The 27,368-nt window shown below is 43.4% G+C and overlaps 2 protein-coding genes across 7 annotated transcripts; both read left to right on the forward strand.

The window, feature by feature from the left end:
* Positions 1-27: 27 nt before the first annotated feature.
* On the forward strand, positions 28-1,857 carry LOC120955267 (cytoplasmic dynein 2 light intermediate chain 1). The gene is made up of 2 exons (XM_040375979.2): positions 28-592; positions 666-1,857. The coding sequence occupies exons 1-2, from the start codon at positions 443-445 to the stop codon at positions 1,551-1,553; spliced, it is 1,038 nt and encodes a 345-aa protein (XP_040231913.2). The 5' UTR covers positions 28-442; the 3' UTR covers positions 1,554-1,857.
* A 720-nt stretch (positions 1,858-2,577) lies between these two features.
* Positions 2,578-26,792, forward strand: LOC120954759 (protein numb). Of its 6 annotated transcripts, none has more exons than XM_040374958.2 (4): positions 7,929-8,595; positions 22,785-23,419; positions 23,584-23,832; positions 23,899-26,792. In XM_040374958.2, exons 2-4 carry the CDS (start codon positions 23,342-23,344, stop codon positions 25,318-25,320), a joined length of 1,749 nt encoding a protein of 582 aa, XP_040230892.2. In that variant the 5' UTR covers positions 7,929-8,595; positions 22,785-23,341; the 3' UTR covers positions 25,321-26,792. The 6 variants fall into 6 exon arrangements, with proteins under 6 accessions (XP_040230897.2, XP_040230892.2, XP_049466700.1 ...); XM_049610743.1 differs by lacking the exon at positions 7,929-8,595 and adding an exon at positions 10,882-10,948; XM_040374962.2 differs by lacking the exon at positions 7,929-8,595 and adding an exon at positions 10,918-10,985.
* Positions 26,793-27,368: the final 576 nt, after the last annotated feature.

Genomic DNA, 27,368 nt, shown 5'->3' on the forward strand with positions numbered 1-27,368 from the left:
ATTCGATTTATTAAACTAACTCCCCTACAAAAACACGTCTTTGTTGCAACGGTGTGAAATTCGCTTCTTTTTGACAGTGTTTAACAATATGAAACCAGTGATATTGTTTACATGCCTCCTTTTATCTCGCACAAATAAGGATGTAGAGAATATTTATGAACAGCAAATATGGCCCAAAAAAGTAGATGACAAATATTTAAATATCCGTTGCATTTGTCAAAACGAATGCAACGGCAAACACGATAAACGCCACATTCCCGTTTGCGTTACTATGGCGGATCGTCGCTCTCACTACCAAACAATTCGTCGTTCATGGCAACGCCAAATGTGCAATACAAACTGTCACCGTAGGACGGCACTCGATGCTCTTGCTCTTGCTTTATCAGAGCGTTTTCGTTTGTTAGTGTAGCCGGGATTTTTTATCATACCTGACAGATAAAACATGAGTGAATTAAACTCGATGGAAGTTGATACTACAGAAACAATACAGGACATTGCCATCAAGCTGGTGACGGAGCAGCTGAGGAATGAGTCGCGGCTAGCTACTACCCCTACGGAACGTACACTCTTCGTGCTCGGCAGCAAAGGAGTGGTAAGCGAAGTGTGCACAGTGTGTACACTGTACATGATGGACATTTTTACTACATTTTCCATGCTACTTTCAGGGCAAATCGACATTAATTAATAGATTCCTCGATCGAGATGACGTGCCAAGACCAACGCTAGCACTGGAGTACTCGTTTGGCCGCAAAACGGCTTCGGGACAGGGTGCGCAGAAAAATATATGCAACGTGTGGGAGCTGGGCAGTTTGGCTAACTCGAGCCAGCTAATTGAGATGCCCATCCGGTCGCACGGGTTGCAGACGTTCTCGTGCATTGTCATGCTGGATCTTTCGCAACCGGATCGTCTCTGGACCGATCTCGAAAGTGTGCTGAATGGGTTAAAGCAGGCCACGGCAAAGCACGCCGTCGCTGGGCAGATCGAAGAGATGAAAGAACTGACGGCCCAACGGATCGGTAAAGAGCATCCCGATCTAAGCACGTTAGAGCTGTTTCCCTTTCCAATTGTTATTGTGGGCGGCAAGTACGACATTTACCAAAACCAAGACTCAGAAATACGCAAACACGTGTGTCGCTGTTTGCGCTCCATCGCCCACACGCTGGGCGCTGCGTTAGTGTATTACTCGGCAAAAAACTCGTCCCTCTCCAAGCTCGTACGGGATACGATGAACCATTTAGGTTTCGGAAGTCCTTCAAATCCCTTTCGGGCGGCGTCATTTGATCATTCGTCCCCACTGGCCATACCATTCGGTGCCGACTCTTGGGCACGCATCGGCGTAACGCCAAGCAATTCGGAGCGTATAGGGCTCAGCTTCAGTACGCAAATCCCCCAGCTGCCGATAGGAAATGGAGGCATTCTGCCGGACGATCCAGCAAAGGACGCCGGATTTAAGGAAGCTTCGATCGACGAACTGCGCTCACAGAAGGACGAAGAGCTGATGTATGTGCTGAAGGATACCGAAATTCGAATGAAGTTTGAAGTGGTTCAGTAAGCTTCCGGCACCACGATTATAGTCGCATATCACGGAACTGGGTGGATAGATCAACGCTTTAAGCTGACAATAAGCGGAACATGGTGCGATTAAACGGAACGTTACGCAATTGAATCTCAACAAGGTCAACACCCTGGCGAGTGAACGGTGCCGAAGGATCCAGCGGTTCGTAGCACAAAACACGCGCAGAAGAAAATAGCAAGTCTGTAACGCGAATATGAGTGGCTCCTGAGTGTGTGTGTGTGTTGCTGTCTCTCTAACGAAAGGATGTAAATAAAAACAGTTCTTTCGTGCAGCCATAGAAGTGTAAGCGCATGTGCGACACATGATAGGATCTGAAAGAAAATCATGCCGCTAACGATATAGCGTGGCAAAAAATATGAAAATACATTAACTACTCTGAACTATTGAGCACATTCATGACTCCACCACTATTTTTAGTGGTTTAGTCAACACAGTTGTGGAACTGTGGTTTATGTTTTGTTTTAATAGTTGAAAAAACAACAAACAAGAATCGCGTAAAAGATACTACCTGCGCTCCATTACATAACAATTTAAATTATTCTACAGTTAACGTTAAATGAAATGGTAATAAATAGTTAAACAAATAAAAATTAAATTAAATGATTTTTGATGATGATTTTTAGTTGATCGCGTGCTTTAAAAAAGTCAGTTAGTTGTGCTGTAAGTTTTAAAATTAGAGCATTTGAATAGACCCTAGAATTCCTTATTTAACCGATACTAAAAGATGACACCCTTTAGGTTTTTACCGTGTCGCTGTAGAATTTTCATGTTTGTTTTACAAAAATAATTTTGTAAAATTATACTAAAATTGTACCTTACCTTAAACTTCTCGGATAACAGACCACCTTCTCTAACGCCAAGTGAGTGTAACAAAAAAAAAATGTGTTCCAATTTGCCCAACCAGTCGAACAACCAGCGTCCAGTGTGCCAAGTTCGGATCTCTCACGGAGATGCTCCATGGAGTCAACGCGCACGCACATATCGTGGGGATGCGATTTTCTTTCAGTTTAAGCCCACCCCTCACGGCGTTTGCTCGCGAATTCGTACCAGCGTGGTGGAAATTGTATCGGCTCCGATTTCCATGCCTACTTTGGCCTACGGTGCTGGCATGGAGCTCTACGGAAAATAGCTTTGCGGTGGCCTGGATCGCTGGTGTTCGAGTTACCGATTCTTTCTCCCCCATAGCTGCACCACACAAAGGCAGCTGCTGCACGCATTCGTGAAGCAGCAGAGCGCGTCTTTGTCGGAGCCACGACGGTATCGGTACGGGTACGCTGCCAGTCCGAAAATCGCTAGTAACCTGTGATGGCCAGCAGACTAGAATCCAAGCACCGTGTATCGATTAAATTCTCACTCTTTTCGGTAGGGTAAGTGGGTGTTTTTCGTCACGTCAGGCTCGCAATGAAAATTTCTTGCATACACACAAACAAATGCTGGCGCATGCTGTCGGGTTCCACCGTTCCATCGCGATAGCATCGCTGTTTGTCGTTGGGATTGTTCCGTGTGTCTCAGCCGTGGTAGTCGTGCGTGCAGTCATATATGCACGATAGGCTGCAAATCCTGTCCAATTTGTGATTATCGCAAACAGTAGGCGAATTTCTACCCCACCAGGCGGGAGAAAAGGTTAACTGCGAGCTAGTGTGACCGAGCGAGTTGGTGCTTGGAGCGTGAGTTTTCCATCGCCGGAAAAGCCCGCATGGAGCATCGGTGTGTTGGTGTGCAAAGTGTTCACTGTGTGCGGCTACTCGTCGTCAAGTGCCCGAAAAACAACAAAACTCCCAGCGCAATGATCCCTGGCGGCTTGTGATTTGTGAGAGAAAATCATACTTATGTGCACATCCGCTTTGTTCGGTCGAATCGAGATTGTGTTGAGGGTTTGAAAAAATTGCCTGCTTGCTTACGTATCTTAGGTTTGTGGGAATGAATGAAAGGAAAGAGTGCTGAAGCTGTTGTAAGCGGGTAAAACGGTGAATCAAAAGTGAAACTCGAATTTTTAATTGGTACACAACAAATAAGCAGCCAAGCCGCCGAGATATGCTACACTTTCCTTCCCTGCCGTAATCATATCCGCCCTCGTTGCCCTCTCAACGTCATCATCAGGTGTGGTGAACCAAGCGAAAGGCTCGTGATAAATGGTGTGAGAAATACCGCCTGCATAGTGCATTGTGATAGTTTTGCTGCTGCTGCTGCTGTTCGTTCGTTCACTGCTTCAGCGGTTCAGTGTAGTGGAGCAGTAGTAACACGCCACAACCCCAACAACAACACATCGAAAAGTTGGCCGTAATCAGTCACAACCATTGGGCTGTATCGCACGATTTCGAAATCTCACACACACCTGCGGCCACTCCTGTGAGTTTCATGCACTGTGCTGTGTGCCCCTTGCTCGTGTTCAGCCCATTATCGCTGAATCGATTCAGCGTTGCAAACGGCGCAACCACAACACTACCAACCCGATAGATAACTTCTAAACACATCGCCAAACACACAGACAACCCTACAGACGGGTCAGGTAAGTTTCGTTGGCATCTTTCAAATGCTTTGAAATATTGTAGAATTGTGAAAGGATACACCTGACTTACCCATAGGAACGCTGCACAATATTTCCTCATTTATCAAACGTTCTTCAAGCAGTATATGGGATCAGTTACCGCACAAAACAAACATTCGGCAGGTTTTGCAATTCGCCGGAATCGTTATGTAACTTTTCGCGTCTTCCTTTCACTATCGATGGAAGCAGCATGAAGCGTGCCAGCGAGTCATCTACATTACTGGAAAGATCATTTCAACCCGGTCACTTTGTCCATGTACAGGAAGAGCAACATTATGAATGAAATCAGCACAAACGAAAAGTCAAGTGCCGTCTGCACGCGAACCTCGGCGCCTCCCTGATCAAATCCCGCTGTGTTACTAGGATACCATTTATGGTTCGGTTGCGATTGCAGTAATCTCGGTCTGTCTTAACCACCCATGCCGCCCAAGTTTGAAGTTTGGAGTTGCAGTGTCGTGCAAATTGTGTAATCCAGTTGACCTCGTTTTGCTCGCCGACCGTTACAAGGCACTGTGCCATGGGTGGCTTCTGCTGCACCATTCCGTTCACATCTTTCATCATCATCACCATCATCGTCATCATATGTCGCTTCGGAAAAGGAACTGTTTTCGAGCGAAAAATACGTGAGCGGTTCCAGCAGTTGGCTGGTGGCCATGTGTTCCGTACGTTGTTTTCTATACTTCTCTCACTATCCTTGGGTTTGATGTTACTACAGTTTCTTTGATCGTGCCATTTTTTTTTTTTTGCGTGAGCAAACACATGGGCAACCACTAGCAATCACTAGGGTTTACTGATGCAAAACGAACAAAACGACACCATAATGTCAACTGCAAGCCGATCTCTTGGCCAACATAAACGGGTTGACATTGTCGCACCCTTTTTTTCATTGTTGCTACCTCCTCAATGCCTGCCTCCATTGCTGCTACCATGTGGGAGGCATTTGGCAACGATTTCTCCAGCATGCAGTGCGGAGGCAAGCACCACTACACGTTTGTGTTCTACACTTTTCTTGTACTACACTTCCTTTCCTGTTAGTTGATACGGTGTGCAACGAGCCGGAAGCAAATTTATAATTGTAACTCAAAGCAAAGCATCCGGGGAGGCCGGTACACTATCAAATTTAGCAACCAGTCGCGAACGTGAAACTGTAACCATGAGTGCGTGACCAACTAAGTAAACGAGATTTCGACCAGACAAATTTCGTCGTCTGAAGAAGATCAGCTCATTTAAAACATTCCGACGTAGTATTTAAACTTTAGTTGTATTTTAAGTTCACTTGGAAAGCGTTAAGCTATATAATGGTCATCGCATAGTATTTGAAAAAAAATATACAAAAGTTTATAGCTTTTTATAAAAATGATTTTAATCGAAGATATTTTCATATAAGCATATTTTGCATAGGCTATTGTACAACTGGTTTCTAATTATATGCCTGGATAACACTCCTATCAGTGTGAAAACTGCCAGATGATGTGGAATTAAAACAAAGTTACATCTCAATGAAAGAATAAAAAAGGTATTCGTACCAAATATTCATCAAAAAACAGAAAAGATCACTACCCAGTCTAACTTCTGAAACTTCGTGCAACCAATAAATGTTATTGACGGAATTAGTCTGGTATTAGGTATTTCTTGTTTCAGGTAAATAATCTAGTGATGTGATCTATGCCTTTAAAATAACAGATTTTTCCTCAATCTTCTTTCTCAACCACATGGAAAAGGGCACTTAAGTTTTGCTCAAATTTCGATGCAACATTCTACATTACTCATCTCATTGATTTATTTTATCGGCTTCTAAAGACGATACTATGGTTTATCTGACATAAGCGAGATTATTCGTTTATCTTATCTTGTTTGATTATTAGTCATCGGTTGTGCGATCGAAAGAAATGGCCGGCTGAATTCTATGATGCACGTCCGGCGACCAATATTTTACGTGATCAAAAAATGCAATTGATGGAAACTTTTAAAAGAAAATGTAATAAGCCGTTAGCTTGCGTAAAGAAATTTGATGTAAAAATAAAGGATACATTGTATTCAAATAGGGGCACGCATTCCCAGATTACAAAACAAATCAAAGCAAAGGTTGTAGAATAAAGGCTATCACAAATCACTTCCTAGTAAGGATCGGTCGTTTTATCGTACTAAATTCTTTTTTTCAACTCAAAGATGTATTTGTCCAATCCAATCAGATATATCAATAATCAAATTGTTCAATGTGTGAATCAAAACATTGAAAATAAACAAAAGGTTGATAAGATTTACACAATTGTTTGCTGGTGTAGATTAGATTAACAATTCAATGTTTTTCAAATAAAAAATAACAACCACCAGAATTAAACCTCTGTTGTGTCATAAACATATTTACCTAGCAGAAAGACATATATTTTATGAGTAATTTGAAATAAACATGATAGAATATGTTTTAAACATAATTTGTGTTTCGATTTTGGTTAGTTCATTGAGAATTTTGAATTTGTAAAGTTCTAATATATAATTGCGCTCATTAACAATCCTAGAAAAGAATAATGTTTGAAACGTGTGTATACTTATTCCCTTTATTTATTTCTTTTTATTTGTCAATCCTTCGATATAGTTGATAGCATTATTCAAAACAAATTCGTAAAATCTCCTCACACAGTTAAGATCATGAAATAATTTTTGCCAGCAGTAAACAAACTGTACTCAGGGGCATATGTTAGACGAGCACACGTGTTTGTGGACAAAATCTCAGTCATTCCGTTAAAAAAGGAAATCAGACACACTGCATACGCGCGTCTACGAGTTACCACAAACAAAAACGATTTCATTCAACGGTGTACAGACCGAACGATGTTGCCAGCAAACGGACGGTCTTCTACTGTTCAACTGCTTCGCACTGCACGATCAAACAACATAACGAAACACACATATGTGCAACAAACACGATTTCAAACGGCTTATGCACTTAGATGCTTAGGGAAGAAAGAGAAGAATGTATCATCGGTATTCAGCTGGATTTTGAGCACAAAATTTTGCTCGTTTGATTATCTTCGATTCTCTGAAAAAATTTGAAAAAGATGTTGAAAAATATAAATTTTATGCTATTTTATTTTTTGTTAAAATTCTTAAATATATTGTAGAAGATCACTGATCATTGTGCAGTTTAAAACAGTGAGAAGATGAGAAGTGAGAAGATGAGAAGTGAGCTCGAAATTGCCACAGTGAGAATCGCACACCTACCTGCGCGGACACAACGGTGCAAAACAGTTCGTTCTGTACAAATAAAAAATAATTTAGCTCATGTAAATTTGATTGTTTGCCGATACCTAAAAACAAATCTTGAATTTAATATAAAACCTTAATATAAAAATTTATTCTCGTGTTGTAAAACAAATTCAAATATTACTCAAATAAATAGAATGAGTATACTATTTAGTGATAAATGCAGCAAGTGTGTCTCATTGTGCCTATTTTCGAGCAACTTTATCATTACCAACTTTTGCTAAATTTTAAATCGGCATATGATCAGACAAAATGTGTAAGCTTCAAAAGATAACATATGGTGAAACATCAATTTTAATACTGAACAAAAAAAAAATTTTTGGTAGGTATCCCATGTTTTGGATAAAACCGCCCTGAAGATCATAGCCTCAGCCGTTCCCTTTCTTGCGTGCGTGTAAGCAGCTGTGTGCGTGAACGTTTCAATATCCAGACTGCGTGTAAAGGTGTGCGTGTAGCTGCTGCGCACCGTTGCATGGTGGTGTTAGTGTGGTGCAGCAGAAACGGTTCAAGTTCGACCGTTACGGGCAGCGTCGTTCGTTTTGCACGCCGTTCAATGAAATAGTTTTTGTTTGAGGTAGTTCGGAGGAGCGTGTACGGAGCGTGTCTTTCGTTGCCGCGGACGTCCACAGCGCTGTTTTTCCACTCGGGTAGTGCGTTTCGTGCGGTGTGAGCGTGTAGTCGATGTTGTGAATCGGTACCGGAGTGCGTTTATGGAATTTCTATCGGAACCATCCGTGTGCATCGATTAGATTCGGGATTGTTTTCTATTCCATCCAGTCCCGCGAGTGATGATCATCGCGTCTAACCTTTGAGTTGCTGGCTATCACGATCAATGAGCGTAGCATGTATTTATCGGGCAGCTGCTTAGTGGTTGGGTTGAATTTATGAAATCGATAGCAATTATGTGCCCCGAAGCTCAGGCAGTGCCAGCAGCAACCTTTCCGTATCTTGCAATAACTGTGGAAACGAAAGTGCGTGTCTTTTGTGGGAAAGAAAAGAAATCGTCTCAATCGTAAAGCAACCGACCCGAGTGCGCAGCAAATTTGGTGATACCTGGATACACATTTGTGTGTGAATCAACGTCGTCCCACCGCGCGCGGTGGTAGTGAATGAGTTTCGTGGCATTAATTATCGGGGCTGCTTGTTGTGGAAAACCGAAATCTCGAAACAACCGGAGGAACTCCGAGCTCTGGCAAAGACGAAAAGGTAACAAAAAAGCTCATCATTTTTCGGCACAGCCAAAAACGCGAACGAAATAACGTCAGTTGAAAGAGCGTACGAAGAAGGGGCATTAAAGCACAATAGAAGATAGCAAAACACACACACACTCGCACAAACGCTACAGCACAAGTCGTCGTTCAACACAGCAAGCAAATAAAACGAGAGAAAAAAAACCTGTTGCAAAAAGTTCGATGTCCCTCCGCTCGGATCTGCTGGTCGAGTTGGCGAATTGTAGGAAGATGTCGATCATCGCATACCAGGAGTGGTGCAAAATGTTGGGAAAATGTTCTACCCTTATGCTTAAATTATACGCCTCAGTCTTTCGAGGCCCATGCTATGCGCAGGTACTTAAAATACTCACCACTTCCGGTCAATTAGGCGTTTCCTGGAACGATCGAAACCTGGAATCGAACCTCTAAGCATCAGCATCATTCACCCCTCCCCCGATCCTCCCATGTTTTGCATTTGAAGTCGTGAAGTATCGAACCGGATTGAATCACAGCAGACGATCTTCAGAACCTCATCATCACAAGGCTATAGGTGAATATCACGTTCGGTTCGTTGAATACCAACCAACTCTCTATCCCGAGAACTCGATCTTAGCCGAGGAAAGGAGAGGGATGTTGGAACACCTTCTTGCACGCTCTACCCTCGTTGAAGCTGGTTTTCATGGCTTCGCATACCGTTTCGTCGCTGTATTGGCTGCCCAAACCGGTTCCAGTGTTAGTTTTCTTCTTACACACCGGACTACACCACTCCAGGGCCACGGATGCTGACGTAGTTCTCGCTTCGAACGACAACTCTTCTCCACGGTATGAGGATGATGTGTGTGTGTTGTTGGACGGTTGGGGACGACCCGTTTTGTAGGTAGAGGTCTGTTGAGCTATGCTTTGCCTTTTAAACATGGTCACGGTAAATTCTCTTTAACTGGTTTTAGGGATGATAAATGCAGCACAAACAGAATTTTGCATTTTGCTAATTTCCATCGTACGAGATCAATGGAGCTGGTATCCGATCCCTGCACAAAGGATTTTTCCTGTCCTAATATCCTACTTAAGACGAATGATCCACGGGGAAGCGTGGAACCCAAGATGAAGAAGGTTCTTAGATTTGCGGATAGATTAGTTTCTTGCGGTTTTTAGCCTTCAATTTCTATGAGAACTCGAAGTTCCAGATTAAGAATAAACCTACGACACGATAATCCTACCAGCTCTCTTGCACCTCATTCGGCTAGGATCGGTTACAGCTGTGAGCTTTTCGCAGGACAACACGCGTTCACCCTTCAATGTCGTTCATCCGGAAGACATGTGTTTGCGATTCTGTGCCGCACAAAAATGAATTGTTTTTCGTGTCACACCATATTTATCTGTCCTAATCCACCGGAGATGCGTGCGAAGCACGTGGAACAGGTGAATGAATCCCTCTAGGGAAATAGGATGTTCAGCTTAACCCGCAAGTTTCTTATCGGTTTACTGTCCCGGGTGTTGGTTGGGTATTTTCCTACCTTACATTGAGTTGATCTGAGAGGTGCACGGTGTTGTCCGACTGAGGTTACAACGGGTTTGCTGGATTTTGCTTGTCTCGCGGTTGTAAATGTCATTAAAATCTCGCCCACCATCTTAAGCAAACGTCGCTATTTGCTCTGTGAAGAAGCAATCCACCGTACGGCACGTTTGTGGCCCCGGTGGATAGCGTTTGTTGTTTGGACTGCCTTTATAACGTGACCTTATATTGGTTCGCGGGCCGGGGCCCGGTTGATGACACATGTTGTGAGCAGTGGGTGAGTGATAACATACCTTCACGGCTTCACAGATCTTACTCGGCCGCCGCACACAGCATCCTCACACACACGGGTTTGTGCAGATACGATGATGCGGCTGGCCAGTACCGCCCCATACTTTTGCTTCTATAGCCGTATTGCGCTTGTTTGCACTGATAACTTGTAGGTTTTCTTAGATGAGGCGAACACGAGGTGCCAATTTAGCGGTTGAAAAGTGTCTGGATATGGCTACTTTGACTCTAGCCCGTACGCCCCTGTTGCTCGAATGCGCAATGCGCGCGAACTACACTACACACGTCGCTCGTTTTTTTTTGAAATGCCTGGGAACATACGCCCGAAGGAGCCATATCTTTTTGTTTTGCCAGTGTGTTATGACGGGTGTGTAATAATAAATGTATTAAACACATTGCGGAGCAGTTGTGGTAGGGGGTCACAAATTTTTAAGAGCGTATTTTTCAGGCAACCATGTATCCAAATAACGAGCTGTATTCTTTAGTTTGAAGATATGTGCGGCGTGAACTGGAAGCTCGCTTTTGTCTGTGCAGGTTACAGTTGAAGGTTAGGATGGACCTTTTCCTTTTCCTGTAAGAGGACAGTGAGTGGCAACAACGAATTTTGAACTGCATTTTGCAGAAATTAAACCGTTGCGAGTTAAAGAGTGTGTGTGTTAAGCTTAAGAAACTTGCGCAGAGTGACATTGAGTGTGAAGAATCTAAATTGTTCGAACTGGAGTGTATTTATACATTTAAATTATTATACACTATTTTTCAAACATTCGTGAATATTATTAGTTTGAAATGATTGAAAGTTGCGAGAGTGCAACACCATCCTCTCGTAGGTTGTTTGCTTCATCTTTTCGAGATCGGCCTCTTTCAATCATACGTACACACACACCACCGCCGTCTTTGGAACGTGTTGTGTTGAGCAATGCGCAAGACTCAGGAATGTTGGCTGGTCTGCGCGGATAAGAGGTGGGCAAAAACCTGTTTGACCGGCTTAGTTTGCTTCGTGGGGAGCACCGGGGCTCCGGCTTGAGCCACGGGAAAGGGTAGTAAGTGGACGGTTCCTTCCCAGTGTGTCTGGCTGGAGCCACCTTTTTCTTCGATCGCGTGGTAGTGTTGGTGTTGCTGCTTGCACTGCAGGCACTGCAAAACAAGTTGCCACGCAAGAAGCGGACTTTCCATCACCACCTGGGGCCTGATGATGTGTTTTCTTGTGTGTACGTACGCTCGTTGTTTTCTTCGGCTGCGTTTTGCAAACCCCACTCCATTCTGGGGTCGGGTTTGGACGGCTTGTGCGCGCAGATCTTCATGGTTTGGCCATTGCATGAATCATGTTTTAAGCTAGAAAGCATTCGAATCGCCAATGGTGAATGGTTGTCAGGGGAATGTAATCATGTTTGGAAGAATGTGGAATGGAATTTGGTTGAAACACCGTATGCAACAATGTTCGTCGAACGAGCAATGAAATTGTGTGCAAAATCAGTTGCAATCAACACAAGTGCGTGCGGACTTGGCTGCTTGTGTTAGGTAGTTGTGTGGTTGTGAATGTAAATGTTGTTAATTTCAATGCTTCTCCTGCATGTTACTCATTATAGTTGATAATCACTTTAGCTTGCTGTGTTGTGTTTTAATAGAAATTCCTACTAATATAGAACACCTTCTACAGCCTCATATCTCCAAAACAAAACCCAAACAATGTCAAGATGGAAAGCACGTGGAAATCTATAAGCCGGAAAACTCATCATATGGCAACACCTGTTCGGGGTGTCTATTTGTCGGTAAACCCTTGCAAAGTTGAATGCCATTTCCATACCATTCAAGGGCAACAGTTGACTCCCGTGTTACGGTTCGTTAGATGGCTTTCCTTTCGTGCGAAGGAATTTCATCCTTGAATTTCCACCGCGAGAGGGGCTACGTTACGGTAATGTTGCTGCGGCGGATATTGTAATCGATGGTGCAAACATCCTTCCGGATGATTTACACTGCTTTGTCGTCCTATACAGTGCAAGAAAGCAAGAAACGTGCATGATACTACTCTATCCGCCTACGGCTTTGGGTAAAATTGATTTCTTAAACAAAACTTACGGCATTGCCGTGCCTATTATCTGATGTTTGTTTCAAATTTTTATGAGTAACAGGAGTAATGCTCAATAGATGTTTACTGTTGGTTTAATGCTGTCGTGTGCTCTATATTCAGTACATACCCAGAAACAGTATGGTCGCAAAGGATGAGAAGAAACCGTCAGTTTACAGAAGGCAGATGGAGAAAGAATTCAACAGCAGCGGGCCGGCAACATCTGCTCACACATATTTACGGCATGCGTCGAAGAAAGAGGGCAGAAAAGGTATTACAAAAGGAACATTTTTGGCTAGACACAGCATACGAATAAGGACCAGCTGATACAGTTGACTTTTCCTCCGTGTGTCTGTGTGAGCTTCTTTGGCATTAGGTTTATTGTACTTTTGATTTCACTATAATTCAAGAATCAGAAGACTTCAATGACAGGAAGAGGTATTGTATATGTAGTGATGTTTAAAAGCGATATGCTATTTTCAAGGGGAAATATTCGTTTCGTTCTGATTTGCACACGTGTTATGACCATACGCAATGAAGGCTTGTCCATGGACCTTGAAAATAGCAAAAACTGTACATGATACAGGATGTGTTTATATCTATAACAGTTTACATAAAACAGTTTACTATTATAAGGTCAGTTTAGCACATTTTTGTCAATGTTTTTTAAATATCCATATTATGGACATATATTTTTATCTTTTTTCATTACTTGATGATTCAATACGTTTAATTTTATTTTATTTAATAATTTTATTTTGTTTAAGTTACGCCAGCACATATAGCAAAAATTAATGGCAGCAAAAGAAAAGGGTGCTAACAGCATCTGCGCTCCATTGCTGACGCGTCGAACACAGCAGTTGACTTATGGAACTGTCCTTGACGAAATTGAATTAATTATCGACATTCAAGCGAAATACCACTGCGTGCGGCTGTATCACTAGCCTGCTCTCTGTGCCACTGACTGATCGGTGGCATTTACGAACGGAAAGAAAATCTACTAGTGTTTCGGGACGCGGGGAGTCACGCCAACCGGCCGGCCTAACAATCCAGCACTACTTAATTAACACAATTAACAGTGATCGGAAGCATAAGCCGGGGTGTCGGGCATGCTGCTGAGGGTAGTTTGTATCTAGCAGCTAGCACCCTCGCGCGTGAAACCATCAAACACTGCGCCACTACCACGATGCTGGCACGATGGATGGAGCGGTTCAAAATCACCAATCTGTGTGTGTGTGTTTGTGTTTCTCTCTCTCTCTCTCTCTCTGTGACTCAGTATAGTAACATTAAAGTGGTTAAAACTAATATCAAATCCCGTGGTATGCTGGAATGCTAATAGTTCATTAGTGCATAACGCAGAGCATGGAGTTGTGGTTCCCGTCGATGAGACATGAGGGAATGATTCATCGCCTGAAAAGGGGAGGAAGATTCACTTCAATCCGTATTGAGCTCAATGACACCCTCTCGATGACTCATCACATTCACCTGGCCGGGTGTGTGTTAATGTGGGTTGTTTGAGAATTGATGTGGTTTAGCGGGTAAAGATCAAATAACGGATATAGGAAATGAACAATGTTGGTACGGTGTAGCACCGGGATGGATATTTATTTTTTAATGTATTTAGCTAAGATTTGTCCAGATAGGCTATTAAACTCCGCCTAAATCTGTTGTGCATGTTTGAAATATTCACTTAAGTCGTTGATTCATATGTTACCTTTGATTGTCTGTTTCATGTCCAGGTGCTTGTATGTCCTAATCATTCACGATTCAAGCCATACAGCTACACGCTTAGAAACATCTGTTAGACGGTTCAATGAACATTGCTGTTAATTTAGCCAGCCAGCAACAACTTGCAAATCAATCCACTCCATGGAAAGGTGCTGGTTTCCTCACAATTGTTGTGGGGTTAGCGTTAGAATTGCACATCTATTGAGGCGGCGATGGATAGAAGTAAACATTTTTATCAAATTCAACCCATTTTTGTTCTTATTCTCATTATATATACTCTTTCTTTCTCTGTCTGTCTGGCGAAAGCTGGCTCGAGTGGCGGATGAAAATTACCTCCCTGTGTTATATGCTCGTGTGCCAAATAAAGGGAGCAACCTAATTTACACGCATCGTGTGAAGGGAATGTGTCGGCTCGTAAAAAAAGGGGTTCTGCTCTTCACAGTTACTTTGACCCAAAATCAATTGGGCATCCAGCTAACCTACCTGTTGTTGGCCACCCGACTAGGGAAATTCAATAATGCGCTACATTAAAGTAGGTTTGGGAATGTACCGCCATCATACCATTTGCAATAACAGGCTAGCAACTTGACCCTTCCGTACTGATTGGGAAAGCCTGTTAATGAAGAATGATTTTTTACCACTTTTCAATTATTTTTTTGTTTCTGTGGGTATGTGTGGTGTTACTTTAGGGATAGGAAAATACAATTGGGATGAAAATTGCAAAACCCCATTTTACATGATATATACAGCTCAAGCGGAAGCAATTATTAACACGTTCTCCAATTGATGCCAAAAAGGATCAGCAGGATATCCTGCAACTGGTCGCTGGCTAGTGTAATGTCGTCACTGTCACTGCCGATAGAAGATCCCTCTTGTTGTTCGTTATTCTCACCGGCCCGAACGAAGAATGTGTGGAGCATTCGGTACAGAATCGATGATGGTGGAACGACATCGGCCACAACGATGCAAGCGGGTGTCAACGTCATACCATTGCCACCCTCCTGTGTGGTGGACCCAATTCTGTATCGATGCACTTTTTGCGCACTGCATTCCGCCGGCATCATTGTTCCCATTGTCGTCACACATGCTATTGATACACAACCAGCACCAGTTGCAGCAGCCGCGGGGTGAATGAACGAAATATTGAACGTCGTCCCGCGATTGGTAAAGGGGCGGATGATGGGAGGAGGGAGTACCACAATGGTGTGTATAAGACGGTCTGCTTGGGCTATATAGACGCTGGGCGAGCGCGGGTCACCAGTGATTGATTGATTGAGAGGAAGTAGCGTGGGAAGAAGGACAGAAGAAGTGTTATTGCTTTCATTTGTCGTTTGAGAACCAAGCAGAGACACATCGATCTCGACACATTACAAGTGATTGGATTCCCAACCACACTAGACTGCAGAGTAATACTTGTACTTTAGCAAATAATGTTAAAATATTAAAATGTACCACTTTAGTGTGTAAATTAACATTCGCTCACACAAGTACGCAGAATTTTCCTACGTACGGAACGGATACAGTTTCCATACATTTACTTTATTACTTTCTCATTTTCACGCATCTCTTTAACACACACACACACATGCACAAATTTATTCAATTACAATAATTAGCTGGTCATGAAAATAAAAACGGCGATGGGTTGGTGGTTCGCGCCACTAACGGCTTCGGACGATTTCTCGCATCCACGTTTTACCCTCCCCCTTTTACATGCGCAATTCCCACGCTTATTTATTTTGTTTAATGATGGAAAACTGCATCCCTCGCACTCGCATCGCACTCTTCTCCCTATTTGAAACAGATGAAAAGCGGTACGACCACGACCACCATCCGCCGGGCCCCGGGACGCACGGTCATCACCAACCGCACCACCACCATATGCTTTTTTGCTGTTGTTATTGTGGCTCTCCCTTTTTCGAATCGAAGCATTTCCCCGTTCGATAAGACGCGTACCGGGGTCTCCGGATTGCATTCAGAGGCAATTTTCCCGTAGGCTTTTTTTTCCTCTTTCTCTCGAACCAATTCTCACAAAGGAAGTAAATTCAGAGACGCGAAGCGGGGATTGGATTTCTTCTGCAGCTGAGTGTAGGAGTTCAAGATTTTCTATCGACTATTTAGGCGACGGTTATTAATTCGTTTGTAATTTATGAACCAGTTAGGTGTGTTAGTCGAGCTATTCTATAGCGCTGCGCTCGAATCTCAGTCCCTTATAACTAGGGTCGCGATGGTGCAGCAGGGGGACAAATCTCAAGGACTCCCATTGAAGTACCATCACCCCACCCTGCCGCCGTGCTGGAGAAGTGTTTTCATTTCCTTTTTAGTTGGCTCTCAAATGACAGAAAAAAACAGCAACAACGGAGGTGGGAAAAGTTTGGGAAAACAACTTAAAAAAGGGTCCCCAGTTTTTCAACGCCACTGTATAGGTTTCAAAAAAGGCGAGATTAGATTTCAAGCGAGCGAGACGAATATGGAAATCGGAAAACTACGGGCGCTTGCCTCTCATCAAATGTGTGAAAATTATGCGTTACCCGTGTGGTGGTAGCGCTAGTTAGTTAGTGGGTTGATATGCTGGAGGGGCGTAATGTCGTAGAATCTCGGCACACGACTCAGTTCGTGCGCCGCTTCCACACTGGAATAATGTGCATTGAAAAGTTCCCTTAAATCACGTACCGGTGGTGTGTACAGGCGTAGGGCATTATTATGCTTTCACTGCATGATATAGGTTTTGGCTAGAGGAATATATTCGTTTGCTTGTATAGTTTTCACGGCAAATCGCAAGCATATGGAAGTGATATGCTTTCGTCTTGATTTAGTCGTTGGATGCTGTAGGCCATCTTCAGGGGATTGCATCTAATCCGTGACCGTGCGGCCGATAGGAGAACCCGCGGCAGACGTTTCATGTACACACACAATCCGGCACTAAGCCGGAAACTCTCTTGTGACACGTGCGTGATTTAATATTGTCGCAGCACACACCACCAATGTGTGAAACGTGTTCTTGGTTGCTTTCCCACTGTGCGGATTGTGTAGCGTGCACAGAGCGTGGTGAACAAACTAATGTGATTCTGAAGGCTAATCATGTTATAATAGTCATTAAAACTGAAACTGAAGTTGTGTCAAAAATGTTCTTTTTATCTGCTTAATTATTGTCTGCCCTTGCCAAGATGGTACCTTTTTTCTGTGGCTCTCTCTAAAAAACACATTCACATAATGCTGCGGACCTCAAAGTGACAGCCAAAGAGTTGAGGTCATTGTATAAAGAAGAAACAAACAAAAAAAAAAGGCACAGAATTGAGAATTCAAATTACACAACAGCGGGTTGAATACAACACACCGTATGGTCGAGGAAGCATAGCGTCCCGGCGTCACGGTTACCACCGACGTCCTGCTGCTGCTGCTTGTCACTCGCTTCCATTCCAATATTGCACCGATTATACGGACCTATGAAACGTGTGGTGGTGGAGTGTCATCAGGCATGCATCAGAGGTAGCAGCAGAAGCATATGCGGATACCAGTAATGACAAGGGAAGTTCGGAGTATAGTATTTTCCCACCAGCGCGCACACACCACCGTTCTGAAGTGACGTGGTGAGTGAAGCCGGTAGGTGGGATCTCCCATCACACTGCTGGGCCAAGTTGTGTCGTTGTGCGGGAAGTATGCGTATGCTTATGTTTTTTGTTACATACTTTTCCTCCACCCTTCCCTCGGCGTGGCGGCAATGTGGTGGAGGGATAAACGGATTCGGTTCGCTGAGCAGAACGGTCATAATCGTCCTCCTTCCGGCAGGAAGGGGTCTAGCTTGTGTCAATTGGTGGACACACAAAAAATGTGTCATGCAGACTGCCCAGACGCGGAGGCAGAGGTCAATGACAGTCCGGGGAAGGAAATTTGGCTACTTTTAGTTATTTGAGTATTTGAGATTATCATTTTAAAATGGTTTGATTCGGGATGCTTTAGACGAGTGAAAGTATTTATGCTTCTCAAAATATAAGAACGTTTGCATGAAATCGGACAGATGCTTAATTTTTACCCTCTTTCTCACGATCCAGGGATATGCAGTATTTATACGGTGTAATAATTTGTCCCGTTTGAGAAGAAGAATTTTCACATCATTCAAATTGTACCACCTCATGGATGACCACCGATGTGTTTCTCATTTGAACCACGGAGAACCTCACGGATGAGCTGAGCTGCCGGAACACAATGGGGTGTTTGAAGAATTCCCAACCTTTCCCGGGACTCTCTTCGGCCGGGAAGAAGGGATTATCAATAGTACAGTTTGATTAAAAACGCGTCCAAGCTTATTTGGCTTTAGTTGTTGGAAAATGCCATGCCAAAGACGTCGACCCTAACCGGAGGGGGAAATGATGGTTGGTGTGAAATTTTCCCAAGCATAAATTAGCAAAAAAAAGGCTCTCTTGCTCTCTCCTTCTTTCTCGTTCGGTTCATCATTTGATACCGTTTGCTACGACAACGACAGCAGCAACAGGCGCGCAGCCGTCTCGAAGGTCAAAAGAAACGAAGAAGACGAAGCGATCGTGGAGAAAAGAGCGTAACGAAGGAATTCGCTAGATTTGGGTTTTATTTTCCCCCTTTGCGATGTAGTGCGGCCGGTCGGGCTTCTGGAGCAAGAGAATGCACTGTGAATAATACGCCAGTTTCGGAAGGGGAAAGTTCTAAGTCAGAATTTCATCTCCCTACCTTTTATAAGGATGTTGGGATTTTCTTCACGTTGTGCATTGAGGAGAGTGGGAAAACGAGCCGCACAAGAACGACTGGTGGGAATTCTTGGCATCTCGGTGCGAATTTATAATACTCAACGACCAAGAGCGTACACACAGCCTTCTCTATTCGTCAACGCAGCTCTGACAGGGAGAGGGCACCAGGGCTAGGGTTTGTGACGACCATTGTTCCGAAAATCGGTGCCATATACTCATTGTTATTTACCCCATGTGGATGTGATGCCTTTCGTGGAAAGGTTGTGGTAGCTCGATTAAGAATTTGCGTGCTGCAGAACCGAACCGATGGTGATTTTCTGCACCAGTCGATGATGATGGAGTTCGTTTTCCTGTAGGAAGGAAATCCGGTTTTTAATGTAGGGGGCGTCTGCATTACTCTCACATTCAAGCACGAAATGACTCGCCTTCATATAGGCGATAGAGTTGTAGTGGTGTGTGGTATACGTATGTGTGGCATGATCGTTACCACTTTCTGACTCATGATAAATAACAAATCAATTCACCAGACAGTTCCCGCTCCGTAACAAGTGCTGTGCCCTTGTTGTATTAGATGAAAATATTTTTTTTATTTATAGTTAATGTTGATGCTACAGGACTATATTTTGCAGCTTTTAAAAATTGGCTAAAATGTTCGAAACAAAGAACAAAGAAATTCAATGTAAAGAAACCATGCCTAGCCTTCGGTTTGCGTCAACACGGCAGGCAAAACCCCTTCGGGTAACCATCCATCTAATACTGCATGATAATCGCTTAAAAGGTTCACATACCAGTAACCTAAAACCATGCGTCGGTCTCGACCTTCTACCATTCGTCTATCGGGGGCTCCTTGGTTAACTTTCGATTGGGTACATATTTGCTATTGCATTGCTGTGTACCACACATATCGATATAACCACCACCATGCGGCTATGCACAAGAAGCCAACATTGCATTGCATTAGTGTGGCCCCTCGTCGTAGCTGCGCGTCGTCGTCGTCGTCGTGTTGCTGATTGGTCGGGTTCTACCGACCTGTGCTGCATGCAATGTTGAAATGTTCTACCATCGCGGGGGAAACCCTGGGAATTTCGTAGGCTTGCTGTATCGCAATGCATGTGATACATAGTTCTATCTAATAACGATTGAAACAGTAGACCGAAGGGGCCTACACATATGCATTTCAATCGTATCCTCGATTCCTTGCTTTGAGGGGGAACGGTTAAAGGCTCAGGAATGATGAGATCGTGTGAATTTTGTGTTTCGTTTTATTGCGATCTTGTAGCAGAGTCTTCTTATTTGTGTTTACTTTCTCCTGGTAATGAACTGCATGGTCAAATAATTGAGTGGCGGGTCACCTAGGACAGGTCAATTCATACATACTGCTCGGCTAGAAACAAATGAAGGAGGACCATTAAGGGGTACCCAGAATGGGGTGATTCTCTCGACGTGGCTAAAGTCTTCCATAACCTTATCCCATTAATCATGTTTTGCATATTAGAATGGTTTGGTTGTATGTAAACCTTCCGGGCACACTAATGATATCCGGCGTCATCATGGTTTAGCAACTATTGTTACATAATTTGTCGCGACTTCGTGGACGCACCAAACGCCAACTGTCCCGGAGACGAGGGAAATTCATATACACATTACATACAATGTATAATGATGTTCTTAGTACAGTCTTACTTATAGCGTTAAAGTTGTGTATTGGTTACTTGAGTCCTCATCTTTCTAATATAAACACGTATGTTTTATTTGCTAAACTGATTTTTAGTGGCCTAATAATCTAACATGGGAATGAAAGATTACTTATCTTTTATGTGAAGAGTAGTTGCAATATTTTTAGAATAACAAAGAATACATCAATCTGAAGATGGCGTTTCGAATGACTTTACTTTTGGGATAGTCAAGAAAATCCTCTCCATTATATCGTATCTTAAGTGCAGTAATTAAATTAAAACAATTTATAAGATACTCCCGGAGAAATTCCAATTCCATCCGTTAAATAGTTTATAAAATCAAAAATAAAAAGTAAAACCGTTCCAGCTCTTGGGTGGATATAGTGTTGGGTCCGTTCTGCAAGCGGAGCTAGACGCACATTTAGATATTGAACGTTGAAGTGGTGTGGTGTGTGGCGTCAGGTAAGCTTTGGGTAGCGTCCATACTACCGGTGTATTGGTGCGAAACAAACATGCCAATACCGTTACCATAGCAAGAAGGGTAGGGCTGTAAAACGTTACACGATCACCCACACTGCTCAAAGACGGCAGCAGGTTCCACGAGAGAGCGAGAGAGTTTTTAGAGAAGAAAAAAACACAGCAATTTGTGTTTGGTTATTTCGATAAGCTGCATTCGGTACGGTGGCCACATTGTCAGTATTAGGTTTCACATTCGAACCACGCACACACGACCCCGAGTACTCGCGCTATTGGTGTGAGAGAGGGCACACGGCTAAGCCTAACGCCACCACTCGAATACATCTCTGCGCGACGTCATTATCGAACCACCGCCGTGTTTGAGTGTTCTGTTGGTTTGCTGCTGCTGCTGCTGCCGTGTGTGCGTTTCATTTACGAACGCAGTCAAAGCAAGCGGCAGCGGCTGGGCGTTTTTTGTTTTGAACGTCGGCAGCAATACCTTCGTTAGTACGCGGCGTGTGTATTATATCTGCCGTAGACATAGCAGAGCTGACGTCGTCAAGACGGTGTCAGGGTCGCGTACACACCATATCACGGGAACAAGTAAGCGGCAAGCTTTTCAAAGGAAACCACCCCATCCAACTAGCTGGAGGGATGTTTCTTTCTCTTTTTACTATAGTAAGTGATCAGTGCAGAGATCGGAAACAGTCCTAAGGGGTGTTTTAGGAAGAAAAAGCTGGAATGCTCCGTTGTCAAAAAAAATCCCATTAACTAGTAGGAAGTGGTGCAAGCAACTGGGTATAAGCGGAATATGGAACAGTGTGGTAATAATTTAGTTGAGATCGTCGTTTTTTTGTGTTGGTGATAAACATTCTTCTTAAGAAGTGCATGTGCGGGAAGGTTACTTTCCGTAGGCAGCAGTACAACTGCTGCAGGATAAGATGTGTGAAAGTGGATTTGAATCTAATTTTCTCACATTTAAACGCCAATTTACAAGAAGTGAAATAGCTTCTCAGTGTTTCAATGAGCGATGTAGTTTGTCGTTGATGAGCGTAAATCCTATTCCAGGGGTAATCCGGAAATACAATTATCGATCACCGTTTCATAATCGCGCCGCACTGGATCGATACGCGTATTCCCCCCCCCCTGTGAACTCATAATTTGAATACTTTTGCGGGTTTCTTACGCTTATGCATTTTGAAATAGGTGCTACCTTCGGTTTAGGAATGGGTCGTATGATTTAACACACAATCCATCGCACAATGCAAATTTTATAACAATTCGTAGCCGTAAATGGGATGTGTAATATGGCAATAAAAGTCGTTTAATGTTTGATCCAGGCAGAAACATACTTTTCGGATCATTGTTATCTGAGAGTGCTAGTTACATTTCGGTAACGGAATGCTGTCGTCATGCCATGGATTATTAGTCAGTGCAGGTGCGGACGAACCTAATTACTATGGCTTACGAAACGTGATACACGTGATTTGGTGTGGTTTTCTTTAAACGAGCAAGCTAATATTATAATCTGTTCAGGGTAAAGTTATTTTTACGCAAAATTAAGTATTCTCGTTTACATCCATTAGTAACAAATTTACAACATTTCCTGAAGAAATTCGGTCTGCTCTCTTTCAACTGACATTAATTGCTGTTCTTGGCGTAAACAAATCGAATACTTATTCACACGTCCGCGACACTCTCACGTATATCATCAATCGGTGCATTTTTCTTTTACAGTGAAAACCTTACAGCAGAAACCAGACAAAGTGACCGGTTCTTATGAGTCATGACATAAATATGACCAAAGCTCGCTCTATCTTCACGCTCCTAACCACCGTGTCCGGTTGAATCTTAAGCGACAGTGCTTTATAACTTGCAACGATCCGTCGTTACTTTACGATTGCCGCTGGGCGCCTGTGTTGCAACAAGACATCACACCCGAGAGAGAGAGAGTGAGACAACCCTTGGCCACAACAAGCCATAGTGTGCCATACTTGCAAAACGACCTCGACATCGAAAGAAGCAGTACCGTTGTAAAGCACACCATTTAGCAGAATTAACTTGAGCGATTTTGCTTTACAAACGCTTAACGTGCTTTTCTAAATGTGATAAATCAGCAGCTAATCAGTGAAGGCTTTAGCACACGCGGAAGACAACAATTTCCTACCTCAGTTCAGTCGTTGAAGGTTGAAATAACTCGAAGGGAAAGAGCAGAATCGCTCTACACCCATATTAGAAGAAATTACCTCGAGTGCTTTGTAAGCGCCGATTTGCTTCACTAGAACAGCGACAAGATGGGTAATTCGAATTCATCACACGAACCTCTGGAGCGCGGTTTTACCCGCGGAACGTACGGAGATGTTAAAAATGCGGTTAGTAAAAATTCAACACTCATTACAATACTGATGTCGGTGTATCCTTTCACAATATATACATATATTCACTATATAAATATAATATATTCTATCGTTTCAATTGTAATAGTTTGTCAAATAATAATGAGATTTGCTTGTTTGCTTTACCTACGATGTTGCAGAAATCAGCTTCATTCCGACAGAGCAAACGATCACCTAAGAAAATGGATCGATTGCGCAAATCATTCCGAGATTCATTCCGTAGACGCAAGGACCGTGTTCCAGAGGCGGCAAAGCCCCACCAATGGCAATCGGACGAACAGGCAGTCCGTTCGGCTACATGCACTTTCTCGGTGAAGTACTTGGGATGCGTAGAAGTATTCGAATCTCGTGGCATGCAGGTGTGCGAGGAAGCATTGAAGGTGCTACGGGTAAGTCAAATCCATCGCAATATGTAGCAGAATGTAATCGAATGTATGTGTTTTATATGTTTTTAGAACTCGAGGAGACGTGCAATACGAGCTCAGCTGCATGTGAGCGGCGATGGACTTCGCGTGGTTGAGGATGATACTAAGGGGTTGATCGTAGATCAAACTATCGAAAAGGTTTCGTTCTGTGCGCCGGATCGTAATCACGAACGAGGCTTTAGTTACATCTGTCGGGATGGCACAACGCGTCGCTGGATGTGCCACGGTTTCCTGGCCAGTAAGGACTCCGGTGAGCGACTGTCTCATGCGGTCGGCTGTGCGTTCGCAGTATGCTTGGAGCGCAAGCAGCGTCGTGATAAGGAGTGCGGGGTCACGATGACATTTGATATGAAAAATTCCACCTTTACGCGTACCGGCTCCTTCAGGCAGCAGACAATGACGGAAAGACTGGCAGGTGGGACCGATACAGCGGTTGTTGCCCCGCAACAGAACAACAACGCGCCGAAACCGTACAATCCGTTCGCGATTGAGCGACCACACGCGACACCCTCGATGCTGGAACGTCAGGGAAGCTTCCGTGGATTCACGCAGATTGGGTCGGCCTCCCCGTTCAAACGTCAAATGTCACTGCGAATAAACGATCTTCCGTCCAATGCTGAACGACAGCGAGCTTTTCTCGAACCAGGCACTCCCCAGCGGACGACCGTTTCGCCCATTCCGGAGGTATCTCCGCAGCCCACGGACACCGTTAGTCAGCTGTGCCAGGAACTGAGCCAGGGATTGTCGCTGCTTACCAAAAACGATACGGATGATTTTTATCTGAACAAAGAGCTGCATCTTAAATCATCGGTCACAACCGCCACTACAAACATCACTTCTAGCACAATGGCAACTTCCTCATCGGTGACTATGAATAGTTACGTTCCTGGGCTACTGGCTCGCAACGGTCCGAGCGATATCGGTCAGCCTGCATTGCCGAACTTGCCGACGCTATCAGTCGTGCCAACAATCCCACCACGATCTATTTCGCCGCTCAACAAGCAGCAAACGCTGGATCTATCCGCCCTTGGTAGTCACAGTGGCAGTAGTGCAAGTAATAATACGACTCACAGCCTTGGCAGTACCGGTGGTAACAGCAGTAACAGCAATAGTACCGCAACCATTAATCCCGTTAGCGGTGGTTTCCCAGCAGTGGCAGAAACGATAGCGGTCGCTTCTACCACCACATCCTCCTCGTCCAGTGGAGTCGTTCCAATCGAAACGGCATCGCCTTTGCCTAATCCAGAACAATGGTTGGGACAGATTGTAAAGAACGTATCCCCTTCTCCACGGCGTGCCCCTTCACTGCACAACCGCGCAAAGTCACTGAACGCTGCCGATCCGTTTGACGCTGAATGGGTAGCCGATGTAGCGAAGCCGGAAATACATAGCACGAACCCTTTCATTTCGCCTCCAAAACCTCCGGCCCAGACGTTCCAAGTGCATCTGTAAAGTGCAGTGTCATCGCTGGATCGCTTGCTCCGTCACTACTGCCTACCTATTGCCTTTTCTGGGCCGAAGGACAGAGCAAGCATCGTAACAGTGGAAACGCATTCCGTGCGCTTCCGCCTTTCCTTGGTGCTTTCGGGGTGTTTATTATGTTTTGGGGTAATCGTTGAATGGTAGCTAAGTGTATCTGAATTATTTGATTGTTATCGCACCACATCGATGGAAAGCTTGCCGAACCCGGGAACCAAGGGACGAGCGACTTGTCCTCGAAAACGTTGCGATTTATTGTTTAAGCCAGACACGTTACACTCTGGGACTATATCTACTTATGTGCGACCAGCTCCGGTGCTGTAACAGTACTTAAGCGTAGTTTTGAACGAAACATTCTCATGAGCAGCATTTTATTATATGATTCTTTTTTTTCCTACTTTATCCAACGAACGGGCGGTTAAGTGAACTTATTCTACAATTTGTTTTCTTACCTAAAGTTGACACTGGTAGAAATGCTTACGTTTAAAATCCAGTTTCATTCCGATACAATAGCAAACTATCTGATTTGAGATTTACAAAAAGAAGCGTCCTATTCTCATGTACTCCATCGTTATTGCGGTATTACTTTATCCTAAACTTGTACGACACAGTTCTGTCTACAGAACAGCATATCCAAGAGAATGTTGCTAGTATTTGTAACGAAGGGAGTAGCTTCATTCGAGCTGTAGGCAAACCTATACTTAAACTAGCCCAATCTATCTGCTAGCAAACGCAATATTGCTATTAACAACCTAAGCAGCTTAACCTACTATTAACCCGAACAAATGGAAAATAAAATGATCAGCGATATGGCTTATAAAGCTTTACCTGTAGTGTATCTATCCGCTGGCTGTGCTAGGCTCCCCGTACCGGAAAAAAGCACGCCGAAATAGCTATGGAAGTATTGCTTTGAAATGGTTGCGTAGCAGAAGCGGAAACACGGAACGGGAGTCGCACACGATTAGAGGTACCAAGCAGTCAGTTGCAAGTAATCACAAATAAAAAGTGTAGTTTAAAAGCTGTAACTGTAGTGAATAGTATAAATTAGCAGTACTGCACAAATGTAGTTGCGAATGGCCCTGTATGGAGCAGCAATGCAAATGATCCAAATTCCCGCGAGATAACAGGCCGATCTAATGTACTTAATTAAAAAAAACGATAAACGTCTAACAATACCAGCCTATCAATCGTTAGCAATTGCAAGCGATACTGAAATTTGCTGTTGTTTGGTTTTGCTGAAATGAAACTAACCGGCAAGATGGTAGTAACCAAATAAGAAATCTGGCAAACAAACCTGTTCAACTTCTGGCAGTCGTGTCTAAAACGTGGAAAATTGAAAAGAAAATATAGCAAACGTATTGTGATTACTAATATATACAACTATTAGCATAAAATTATGGTAATGAAATAAGAAGGAGCAAAGTAAAGGAAACATTGAAAACAAATTTAACAATTTGATGAAATGAATTAAATTACGAAAGAAGTATGCAGCACACGAGAAATCCTTCAAACTACAAACGAAGAAAAAAAAACATCTCAAATGAAAGGACACAACATTGACAATGAACACGAACGTTCTTGCGTGCCTGTTCTAGTTAATTAAGCGTGCAAATGCTACGCAATAGTATGCTACGCCTGTCCTGTAGAAACTTTTCTGTCTATTTAAATTGTTGTCGTTTTAGGTTCAGCTGGCGATTAGAGAGAAAACAGCAGCAGTAATAGCGAATGTAAATTCAAATGAAATCATCATATCCTTGAGTTTGATGTATTTGCGCTTGGATTATATTTTGTACAGCAATTAATTTTACACAGACGTACATTTTACAGCTTTTGCTTGTAGATATGTGTAAATATATGATAGGAATGAAGGTGTTTAACCTTCCTCGTTTTGCTTTACGCGATCGCCCTTTGAAGAAGTTGTTCAAGTTGGTCGATGGTCTATAAAATTGTTTTTTTTTTTGCCGTTTGTCAAATAAGAAAATGAGCCGCATGATTGAAATTAAATCAATGACGAAGTAATG

The sequence above is a fragment of the Anopheles coluzzii genome, chromosome 3, assembly GCF_943734685.1.
Source record: "Anopheles coluzzii chromosome 3, AcolN3, whole genome shotgun sequence".
Classification (NCBI taxonomy): Eukaryota; Metazoa; Arthropoda; class Insecta; order Diptera; family Culicidae; genus Anopheles; species Anopheles coluzzii.